Source organism: Heterocephalus glaber, unplaced genomic scaffold (assembly GCF_053883595.1).
Source record: "Heterocephalus glaber isolate CG9 unplaced genomic scaffold, H.glaber_assembly_v1.0 deba00001481, whole genome shotgun sequence".
Lineage (NCBI taxonomy): Eukaryota > Metazoa > Chordata > Mammalia > Rodentia > Bathyergidae > Heterocephalus > Heterocephalus glaber.
In genome coordinates, this window is record NW_028258317.1 from 33,806,624 (window position 1) to 33,819,279 (window position 12,656).

At 38.3% G+C, this 12,656-nt stretch overlaps 1 protein-coding gene across 6 annotated transcripts in view; it reads right to left on the reverse strand.

Annotated features, from left to right (window-relative positions):
- Positions 1–12,656, reverse strand: part of Adamtsl1 (ADAMTS like 1) — a 1,037,009-nt gene that overhangs the window by 369,357 nt on the left and 654,996 nt on the right. For all 6 annotated transcript variants that reach the window (XM_087183424.1, XM_087183423.1, XM_087183422.1 and 3 more), the window contains one exon: positions 1,182–1,227. In XM_087183424.1, the coding sequence (XP_087039550.1) occupies positions 1,182–1,227 (46 nt within the window). The remainder of the gene's footprint in view (positions 1–1,181; positions 1,228–12,656) is intronic.

The following is a 12,656-nucleotide window of genomic DNA, read 5'->3' on the forward strand; positions in this document are numbered from 1 at the left end:
TGCCACTTTCTGAAGCAACTATGGAAGTCCTCTTTTGTGAGTATCTTTGGCTGGACTCTCCTGGCTACCTCAGTGTCCTGAATTGATTCAGAATGTTTACCCTGCATGGTCACTTTGACTTTGGGAAAGAGCTAGGAGTTGCACAGTGCCAGACCCTGTGAACGAGGGGGATGAGGAGACACCATGTTTTTACAAGCCTGCCTTTCTGTCCCATGGCACTTGGCAGCAGCATTCACTGTATTTTTGATCGCATCTCATAAAACACTCATGAAAGAACCTCCAGAACTGCTTCAGAAAATGGCATAAGTATGTTCAAAGTGAGGAGGGATAATTTGAGAGTGTTAATGGCAACATGCTTTTACTGTAATAAATACTTTTAAAAATTTAACAATGACATATATTTTGATCACACCTCATATAACCTTATAATGCTTTTCGATTCTTGCATTTTGCTCTGCACAATTTACTGAAATTAGTGTCCAGAGCACACCTAAACATTCCTGCTTCCAAAGTTGCTTATTATGTCTCCACCATTCAGATTGATTCTCCCCTCACAGCTAATATGGGCCCTCTAGGTCCTGTTTCAAATCACCCTTTCCCTCTGAGACCCTTCAGATTTCTCGGTTTCGGTCTAGGAACAACTTTATTCCTTTGTGATGGCATTTGTCACATTTTGCCCTGGAACATGGTCATCATGCACACCTATCTTCCCTCTCCCCCTTACTGTATTACAGATGTGCTAAGACAGTGGCCACATGTTTCTGCCCTGGGCTAGTGTAGTGCCTTGAGCACAGTGGGCACTGGATAATACATGCTGAACAAATGACTGAATTTGTCAAATCTGAGTTTGATTAACTAATGTTTATTTCATGATATCCTGAGTGTTGTTCTCTTTTATCATTCCTCTTACTCATTTCTCATGAGACCTCTATATAAAAAGAGAAAATAAAGGGGAAATACAGAGTCCTTGTTTTGAAAGTCTAGTTAGTTTCAATCTGGCTAAATGATTAAAAGTTTATATTGAGGAACATTAAAACGACTGCATAATCAATACAATATGAGATAAATAACTCTTAGACAAATACTATTGATTAAATTCCTGCTCAGGATACATAAAATTTCATAATACTTTCCAAGGTTTAAAAATATACATTATTGCAATCAAAGAACCTCATACTTACAACATTACTGCATGTTCTATATCTGATATTTCTTCCTTCACAGCTCCTAGGTCACAAAAAGAAAAAAGAACTCTCATTACTACCCATGAAAGGCTCAAATTTTAAACTATTATAAGAAACAATTTTAAGTGGGTTCTTATAGTATATCTAAAGAAATTCCATATATAAATTCCTCTGTAAGGGTTACACTGAAACATTCATCCTGTTTCAAAAAATTTAAAAGAAGTATTACTATATGTTAAATTAAATAAATATTAGAGCAAGGCTTTCTGAAAAATATTTATGTTAAATGAATCCTGATTTCTTAATTATTTCTTAATTAATTATGTAAAACTGAAGAGATATTTCAGTGAAAAAAATCTTAAATTTTGAATATAGTAAAAATTGGACTTAATATTCAATATGTCTTCTAAGGATATGAAAGTTCACAATTCTTGAACAATTACTTTTATTTCTAAAATATATGTTCATTATAGAGGTTTTGAAAAAGACAGATTATCAAAAAGAAAACAAAGCCCCCTGTAGCTGTCTCAGGTAAAGATAATCAGTGTTATTTTGATTTACTTATCCCTTTCCCACATGGAGGTCCAGCAGACATCCACAGAGTTCTGGCTACATGCTGTGCAGTAAACTTACTTTGGAGAGTACAAAGACTAATGAATATGACTTGGTCTTTGCTATTAAGAAAATTAATCATAATTGTAATTCAGTATAAAAATACTACATGGTAATTGTGTTAGAGCTTGAGAATGTTGACCAAAAAATATCATCTGAAAACACAATCACACAATGGCTAATTTAGGCCTAAAGACTTGATTTTAATGGCTGGTCAGGCATTAGAATTACAGAAAAAAGAGAACAGACCAGAGAAAGATGGCTGTCAGCACCTAATCCAGCAAGACCCTGAACAAAAGATCAGTGAACTTTAAGTCCTTCATGTCCCATTGGAAAAGTTTCTCTATCTTGATAAGAGATGAGTCATGCTAACCTAGAGGAGTCTAAAAAATATTCCACTTCTGTGAGAAACATTCTTCATTATGCCATATCGTCCAAGCTGTTTGCCAAGAACAATCTGTATTTTCGTGGCTGTCAAGAGGCAAGTGCTGGACATGCTGATGGGAGCGTGTGGGTCCGTGTGATGGACGCTTCTATTCCTCGCTGTAAATCAATAACCCGGCGTCCTGACGTGAAACATCTGCCTCAGGGGCAGCTCCCTGTGAGCCTATCCCCCAAAGAAGAATCTGTTCTTTGAGTTATTGCTGAAAAATATCAAGTTTCTGAGTCTGAAAATATGAGTTAGGCTTCAGAGGCTGGTAAATGTACAAAGTATTGAATTCTGCAACTGTGAGGCCTTTGGTGGCATGCTGTAGAGACTCTGGTATTTGCTGAAGAGGACAGACCTGTCAGTTGTGAAGCTGCTGGAGGTTTGTCACTAGCACAGTGCAGTGGTTGAGAGCTCTCTTTGAAACCAAACTCCTTTGTTTGGACTCAGGACTCTACATCTCAGCTTGTATACCTCGGTCTTTTTTTTTTTACTTGCAAAATGGGACAATCTTTATTTCCTGAGATTATTATGAAGGTTAGGTCAATTAATAATTGTGAATTGCATCATACAGTGCCTGCACAGAGTAAGCATTATGTAAGCATCTGGTATGTCAGTTAAGTGCATAATAGATATAAAAATATAAATATCAAAATGAGTATAAGAAGATTTGGAGAAGAAACTCTAAGAAAGACATAGAGGCATAAAAAGATTTGGTATGTTTGTAAATATTTGAGCAGTTCTGTTTCTGTTGGAATTGGGGTTGACATGGGGAATCCAGTACAAATACCTTTCAGTTATGAATTTCATAATAGGCAAAGGGGAACCATGGAAGGTTTTAAACAGAAAAGATACCATGATTCTTGGTTTAAAAAAATGAAGCTGGTGTTAATCACTGAACAATGTTACTCTGTTTCCCACCTTCTTTCTATTTTTTTCTAAATTCATGTCCATGAAAAGATTAATGCAGAAATCCTGAATTATTAGTTTAAAGACCAGGGTTATAGCTTTTGCTCTTATCCACGAGCTTCTTGTCCTCCCACAGCACTAGTTCTCTTATCTGTCAAGTGGATACAGTTGTGATCCACAGCTGTAATATTGTCGGGAAGCTCTAGTCAATGACGAGTGATCATAGAGACATCGCTTACAAAGAAAGCAGAAAAATACCTCCTTCAGTAATTTAAATGAGTTTCCCCCAGATATTTTAAAATATAAATACTTCTGGAGATTCTACAAGTATCCTTGGAAATAGGAGATACAGAATATATAATGTAAAAGATTGATTTGAAAACTTCTTCTTTAGGAAAAACAAAACAAAACAAAAAAACAAGAAAAAATATTTGTTATATTTTCCAAAGTATACTCTCCAATTATCCAGCACATAATATTGATTTACAAATAATGTATGTTCCTAAACTATCTTCCCCTTACTATATCATATTATGTTTTAACTGACAGCTTAATTTGTCTGAAATCTGATATTAAAGTGGTAATGCTTAAGTTTGGCAGGGTGCTCATTATTGGAAGACATTATCAAACTGTGGATAATAACTGGAAATACTATTCTCTATATATACTCAGTGCCTGCTGTAAATCTTTGACCCACTGTTAGGATATTATCTCTAATCTTCCAAGAACTGCAAAGATTTCATATGCCCATTTAATAGATAAGAAAAAATGAGGACAAGAAAGAAAATGAGGCTCAAAGCTATACATACAGAAAAGAGAACACTAGGGATTTGGGATCTGGGTTTGATTAACTCCAATGTTTATAAAGCAATAAAAAAGAATAAGATTTGCTTGAGTGTAATGTACTAACATTAGACTGAAAATCTGGGAAGCTGAGCAAAGAGTTGGCCTAGGCTTCAACTGCATCTTATTGATACTATATCAATTTATCAGCTGCTTCTCAATTCTGGTAAATCTACTTCCAGTAAAGCAAAGCTAGTCACACACTGGAATATCTCCAAGAGAAACACACATCACTAAGACGTAATGTGAAAGGACTTCAGTGCAGAAAAACTCATCAAAAACATGAATCCATTACATTTGAAAATAAATTGTCCTTTAGTAGCAGAGTGTCTATTCCATTCCAAAGGTTTAACTGCTGCCAAGTGTGAATCTTTTCACCCAGGGCAGTTATAGGCCCAGGCACAAAAGCCACATCTGATAATTAATTAGTACTTTTGTCTCTCTTTCCTTCTTATTTTTAAAGTTTGTTAATGTGAAACAGCTGAGTGGGTTCTATCAATTTAAATAAATTAAAATCCACCTCTGGAGATGAAAAACATTAGAAACTGTAATCCCAGATAAGGGGTAAGTAAAGCTATAGACCATGGCACACAGGGCTGAAGTCCCAGGGTCTCCTCCATGCACACTGCAGGAGAGTCACAGGACTGTGCTGAGAGAGTCAAGTTCTGTATCAGTTACGGACTCAGAAGCTGGCTCAAGCCCAGAAGAACAAAATTCAAAAATTAGGAGATACTCCAATCTAGGTTTGTCCAGAAAATTCCTTATTTGTTTATTTCAATACTTCACTCCTAGCCAATCACTTCATTTGAACTTAATTTCTTTCCTCAAAAAATAAAAATCGTCTCAATAATAAGCTGTTATTTGTGAATTACTCAGACTTTAATTCACTTATAACGAGATTATTATAGACTTCAGGCATACTTTGTCTCTGGTTTACATATAACAAACCGTTGAGACTCTTCAAGTTTTTAAAACTCTGATTTTATCTTAATTACAATTATCGTAATTTAGTAATCTTAGAAGAAATGAATTGCTATGAAAACAAACTGTCTTTTCAGCCATTAGCAACTGGTTGACCTCTTCTTTCTTTATCCTCTCTGCTTATATTAAGTCCCTCAAAAAGGGAGGGGTATTTGATACATCTCTTTCACCTTAAAATTCCTCTATGCAGACAGATCCTCCCAGTGACATTGTCAGACTTGTACCTCGAGACAGAGAACACTTCCAAGATCTGGTAACTGGGCCCTGAAGGACAGCTGCACTGGCTTGAGGGTCCTGAAACCCAGGCTTTGCCTGCTACTTCCAAACAGCCAAGATGCTGCTAAGGAGAGTCAGGTTACTTTACTTCCCTGAATACCAACTGCCTCAAAATGTGGACTCACAGGCAAAGCGCTTTAAAATAGAACAAGCCAGTCTACTTACATATCTCTTCTTTCAGTTATTCAAAAGGAAACTATAGGCTGTTTTTAAGAGAATAGACATAAAACCATGTCAGCATTCATGACTGAGGGACCCTGAGCCACCCGGACTGTGGAGCTGGAATGACTATGGTCACACAATCCGCACAGATGTGTGGTCTCCTAGCTCTGGATCATTGTTCCTTCTTCACTCCAGCCAGTCCTGCAGCCCCCACTGGAGCTCTACACCAGGAGGTTTCTTTCCGAGAAGCCAGTTAAAATACTTCCACACTTTGGAGGTTTTTATGGAGCCCTCACAAGGATGACATTTTGGGAACATCTGAGAGACAGGTGCGTGTGTGCTGCCAGCCCCTTTTCATTTGCTGCAGACACTTCACTGTAAGAGGGTTCTTCAGGGACAACACTCGATACAAATGACTGAGCCATTAAAAAGAAAGTCATATAAACCTCCTGACCCTGTGTGCAAAGTCATCCTCAGAAGTTCACTGTCGTTATCCATGGTTCAAGCTGAGTGCAGAAAACCTGGCAGAAACCGGAGTTTGGGGGTGACAGATGGGGGATGCGGAATCATTGTCTGGCAAAGAAAGCAGAATCCAGCGATGTGCCACCCCCGTGTGGCTTCCACAGGAAGTCGTATTCTAATCCTTTCCTTAACTCTGTTTAATAACTTTTGTGCTTAAAAAGTCATTCCCTTCATGCTGTGTGTTTTTAACTTCATATTTAAAATAGTTAACAATTAATTGTGATTTATGCATGCTAAAAATCGTGTTTATGTGGAAACATTATTTGGAGGGAGCTTGGTCCCAACAAGAGGAGTCATCAATTCAGTACTGTGTCTTCTTTAAAATGATCTACAGACAACTATACCTGTATCCTATCTTTATTTTATAGTGTGTCTCTAGATAATTGGAAATCTTCTAGTATGAACCCTTAGTGAGCACTCTACTGATATGAATAGATTTGAATGATTTTTTAACAAACATTAAATGAATGCCAATTTTCCTTGGAAAATGATTTTGAGCCTACTTCTCTCCATTCTACCTTGTACTTCCAGACCACCTCCCCCAAATAACAAGTATGCTTGCAAAATTATCTGCAAGTAATGTGAAATCTAGTAACACTTGTCTATGAGAAACTCATCTTAAATAGTAAACGGTATCTTTGACCTTCTTTGTAGCTAAATGTAAGTTCTCTTTTTATTGGAAGTAATATTTCCTTCATCGGACAAAGCCACAAACATTCTACAAATAGAGCATCATCAATACACACAACCATCAGTAGAAAAGTAGCTTTACAACAAGAGGAGACAGAGCCCTGGGTGCTTTGGGACATTCAGAGTGTGCATAAAAGTATCTCTTTCCCTTACAGAAAGAGTGTTAGGATGAAGGGTCCTGGGGCCCCACTCAGCATGTCTGTTTGTTTTCCCCTACTTCTTCTGCATGTGACAAATCACATAGCTCAAACGGATTAGGGCTAAGGGGGAGATTTATTTTTTTCTGCAGATAGATGTACAAGCCAAACTATGATGACAACTTGATCGATGTAGCTTTTGAAAATGCTTTCTGTTGTAAAAATACAACAGACAGGGTCCACTGCCAGGCATCCTGCTTCAGGTGAGCACTGGGAGCAAACTCAGCCCAGGTCTCCTCAGCTCTGTGTAACCTGTGGGAGGCTCCCAGAGCCTAGGACCCCAAGCAGAGGCAGCCTCAAAGTTCAATTTTCAGCGCAACTTTAAACTGACTAGGGGATCATGGAGGCCCAGATTGAAAAACAGGGTCATAAATTGTGGACGAGACTTAAGAAGTGTTTCTTTGGCATAGATAGCATTGTTATGACCTAAGTTTTACATTTCAACACTTCTACTCTATAAGAATCTGTCATTATAAAAATGTACTGAATGCACTGCCAAATCGGAGACCCTGGCTTTTCTACACAGAGAGTTACTAAAGCCTAATGTGGAGACTAAATTTGATAAAAATGGAAATTATGTAGGTTCGGGAAAAACACTGTGAGACGACAACCCTTCTAGATGTCTGATCTCTTTTCAACCAGAGGGAATTAAAGGTTCTCTGGACTTTTACAGATTCTTGAACAACAGTTAAGAGGATGGAGAGCTGTTAAATTAAAATTTGGATCTACAGGAGAACATGATAGACTGAATTCTGGAGTTTGTCCCACAAATTTAAAATTGGTTTATTTGCTATTATGAGTGTTTGGTATGTTCTAAATTACAACTAAAAAAGTCACTGCCAAGTTTTTTCCAAACAAGTATGATTTTACATATCTCTGCCTGTTCTTCAAAGAAAGACATGCTACAACAAAGCATCGAGTATTCACAAATATGGGCTGGGGTTATGAAAATGAGGAATATACTTATGTAACCAAAAAAAGAAATTACAAGAACCATAACATTGTAAACCATAATGATCATGCCTGGCTTCTAAAGGTGCCAGAAGCTACTCTGAGAACACTGCTGAGAGCATAGAGAAGCACAACAGGGACTGCACAAGGAGAACCAGCCTGGGCTGTGCTTCCCGGTCCACAAGCTTTTGTATAGTATTTTCTGATTTACAGGTCACTAAACACCTTTACTGAGCATCCAGTCTAAACCTCTCTGAAGCAAGACACTGGGAAAGATACAAAAATGATGACATCCTCTACTCTTATCAAAGTTATAATTAATTTGGAAAAACTCTACATTCATTAGAATAGAACATACATTAAAATGCTGAGCCAACAACTAATGGTACAGTTTGGATATAACTAGAGAAGGAATCTGGTAAAGGGGGAGATAAATGCGAGGGAAATAGCTTATAGAAGATGAGCTGGGTAGGATATTCTACATGGGACACAGATGTCTCATGTATGTGACCAGGAAAAGAATTCAAGAATCAGCCCTCCCTTTCTACTCCTGCTGCTCATGCTTATGAGGATGGGTTCCTTGCCCTCTGTGAAGTTCCCGTAAAGTCATCCAAAACTGCCTGGCACCTACTATATGCAAGGCAAGAAGGCAAAAATCAAAGCAAGATGAAACTTGTGCCTATAGCACCAAGAGTCCCATAAGTTTAGTGCCTTACAACACAGCCAGACTCCATAAAAGTGACTCGAGAGGTACGAACAAAACATCTTATAAACACAGCCCAGTGAGGTGGAGGCGCTGTGAGAGGTGGCACTAAATAACGTCTCATCCCAACAGGAGAGGCAGAGGACCCAGGGCCCCGGCCCTGCAGAGGACTAGGACACAGCTCAGTGGTCACCAGATCCCTTTGTACTTTTAGAAAAATCTTATTTTCTCTCTTGATTTGCTTTCCTTCCTCAGAGTCTCTGTGTTTGATCTCAGCCATGGGGCCTGGAGTGCTGTTCGTACTGTAAGCATTTCATAAGAAAAAGGAGGGAGGGAAGAAGACAGGAAGGAGGGGAGGAGAGGAGGCCAAAGGAAGACGGGAAGAATACCAAAAGGGAAAATGCTACCAGGAGTTCCCTAAAAAACCTCTGGCCTCATATTTATTCTAATTTTTGACTCCTAAAACTGATTAAATTCTTTCTATAATACACTAAAGACAAAAAGTTTAAAATGAAACTAAATTGTTACAAAAGGGAAGAAATGTTTGGTTCTTTCCTGTGGACCATTTATTCTCACGCTTTTGCTCTGAGTTGTGTTCGTCCCTGCAGTGCATCTGCTCCCTCTGAACGGTGATGGGGGTGGCCAGGGATCGCTGTCTTTGGCCGGAGACCCGCTGGCAGGAAGGACATGCGCTTCATAACGCATGTGCATGTGCCACGAGGTTTGCAAATGATCTGCTGCTTGCTCAGTAGCCAAAAGCGGCAAAGAATGAGAATAAAAACAAATGTGTTTCAGCAACATCGAGTCCCACTCTCCCACCTTCCCATGAGGAAAATGTATACTATGAAACTCTAGGACTCTGACAGCCTTGCCTGATACAGCCCTTGAGTTGAGAATTTGTGAATAAACTTGGCTATAGACAAAATGTTCCCAGTCCTTCCACATCACCCAGGGTCCACTGCAAAATGTGGTCCTGGAAAATCACAACATTGTTCTTTAAAACCATGTATATTAAGAGCAGTTTTACCCCTTTCCTACCTACAATTTAGCCACAAAATGGGCTTTGACTGTGTACCTTGAAGAGAAACTGTCTTCCAGGGTTACACATTTCAGTTTTAGAGGAGAAGGGCACCCTGAATATTTATTCAACAAGTAGTTATTGAATCTTATTCTGTTCTAGGCACTACCTACTTGGCTTAATAGATGAGCCAACTAAACTCCAGAGAAATTAAAATTCAGTCCAATGTCACACTGCGAGAAAATACTGGGGCCAGGATTTAAAATTTATAGAGAAAAGGGGTAATCTACAAAGTAGGATATAAAACTTTTCTCAGGGGCATTGAAACTCACTGTGAGAAGTTCTGGTCCCCACCAGGAAAGGATACTCATTTGGCCAGGAGTTGATTCCAGCCCAAAGGTGGGCCTGGTTCTGCCGCTCTCTGCAGCTCCTGTAGTCATGGCCTCATTGTGCCTGAATCTGCTGTCCCAAGGGTTCCACAGTTACTCTTCCTGCCTCCAGGTGTGGCATCCTTCTCTGCTTGATTCTTAATCCCCCTTTTTGCTCTTAATATCCAACGTCTTTCTTTCTCTTTGACAATGGATAACACTTCTTTTCTATTTTCTACCAATGTGACCCACCCAGAGGAATAGCAGGATTCAGGTTACTGACCTTCCCTCTTGGGGCAGTGGGGAGTGGAGACGCTGATGGGAGGGAGTTGGCATGGAAGGTGGAGAGTTAGACTGTTTGGATGGGAGTTTGATGATTTTCAGGTGAGTCTCAGAGTGTCTGCACAAGCACCAAGCATCACCAAGTTCCCCTGGTCAGCGAGGAACAACTTGGAAACTTAAAAGTGTCATGTCTAGAGGCTTACTAATGGGGTGAAAGACATTCTCAGAAATCACTGAGCAACGTGTCACTTGGGTGGGCTTGATCTCGACTATGACTGGACAGTGAAGTAGAGACGACCCAGAATGCTCATTTTAGGACCTGGACAGTCACCACTTTTATATTTTACCATGTCAGCACCTACAACTTCCCTCCTACATGGAAGGCAGGATCTTTTCATAAAAACTCGCATGAAGAATTTTAATGTAAAGGAGTCTCTATCAGGAAATTCCTTATTTTCTTCGTTACCCCACTCTAAATTCCTAGGGATCTGGAGACAATCCTCATCATTCTGCCATTACCCCTTTCAACAGAGTAGTGGTTCTAACTCTGGATACACATTAAAAATTGTTTAAACAGCTTTTAAACAACTTCTGATGACAAGATTCTACCCAAGGAGATTTTTAAATTTAATTGGTTTTTGGTGGGGCCCAGGTATTGTATTTTAAAAAGCTTTCCAAGTGACCCTAAAGTGTAGCTGAGATTAGAACCACCTCCAAGACAGGACAGATACAATCCACATATCAATAGGCACAGAAAAAGCATTTGGCAAAATTCAACACCTTCCATAATAAAAACTCTCAAAAGACTAGGAACAGAAGGAAGTTTCCTCAACATAATAAAGAGTGTATGTGAAAACCTACTGCTAATGTCATACTCAATGTCTTTGCTCTAAGCACAGCAACAAGGCAAGGACAATCACTTTCACCACTTCTGCTGAACATAGAACCCAGGGCAATTGGGCAAGATGAAGCCAAAGGCATCCAAATGGGAGAGGAAGAAATACAATTATCAATTGCAGATGGCATGATCTTACATGTAAAAAACCCCAAAGACACCACAAAAAGTGCCAGAACTAATGAAACGACTTTATAAAATTGCAGAGAACAAAATTAACATAAAATTAGTTGTTTCTAACAACAGCAATTTACTATACAGAAAGTTAATTAAGAGAACATCTCTATATTATCAAAAATAAAATACATAGTAATAAACTTAACTAAGTTGACAAAAGATTTGCGCACTAAAAACTACAAAATACTGGTGAAAGAAATTAGAAATGAAATAAATAAACAGAAAAAGATTGTTAATGTAGTAGAAGACCATAGTGTTAAAATGTCCATGTTTCCCAAAGTTTATAAATCCACTGAAATTCCTCACAAAATCTCAAAATCTCAATGGCATTAAAAATGGAAATAGAAAAAAGTCCTAGAATTCATATGAAACCACAGAGGCATCACACTTCCTGATCTCAAAATATTTTGCAAAGCTACAATAATTACAACAGTATGGTACTGGCATAAAGAGAGACACACAGACCAGTGAACAGAATATGTCATCCAAATGTAAACTTACATGTATAAATCAACTGCTCTGATGGGAAACTAACCTTCTCCTCAACAAATGGTGTTGGGAAAACTGAATATTCACATGCAAAAGAATAAAAGTGGATTCTTATCTTTCACCATTTAAAAATCAATACATAATGAATTAAAGATAAACATACAACCTGAAAGTATAAAATTTCTATAAGAAAACATAGGGGAAAGGTTCATGACATTGGTTTTGGCAATAAGTTCATGGATATTAAAATAAAAAACAGGCAAAAATAGACATGTTGGAATATATCAAATTAAAAGTATCCTTCACAGTAAAGAAAACAATAAAGAGAGTAAAAAGGCAAGACACGGAATGGGAGAAAATATTTGCAAACCACATATCTGACAAGGGGCTAATATCTAAAATATATAAGGAATGTCTTCAATTTAGGAGCATAAAACCAAGCCATTTAAAAAATGGGAAATTTTTAGGGGCAGACATTTCTCTAAAGAAGACATATGAATGGACAATAGATGTATTAAAAGACACTCAAATCACTAATCAGAGAAATGCAATCAAAACACTAATGATATTACCTCATGTCCATATAGATGGGTTCTACCAAAACGACAAACAATAAATGTTAGTAAGGATGTGGAGAAAAGGGGACCCTTACATACTGGTCATAGGGTTACAAAATAGTGCGGCAGTATGGAGAACAGTATAGGGGCCCCTCAAAGTAATGAAAACAGAACTATTATATGACCTAGCAAACTTACTTCTGGGGATTTATTCATAAGAATTAAAACGAGAATCTCAAAGCTGTATCTGTGCTCCCCCACTCACTGCAGCATCACTTAAGAGACAAAATGTGAAAACAGTGGAAACATCCACTGATGGATGAATGGATTAAGAAAACATGATAGGGCTGGGGATTTAGCTCAGTGGTGCTGTGCCTGCTGCACAAGTGCAAGGTCATTAGTTCGATCCCTAG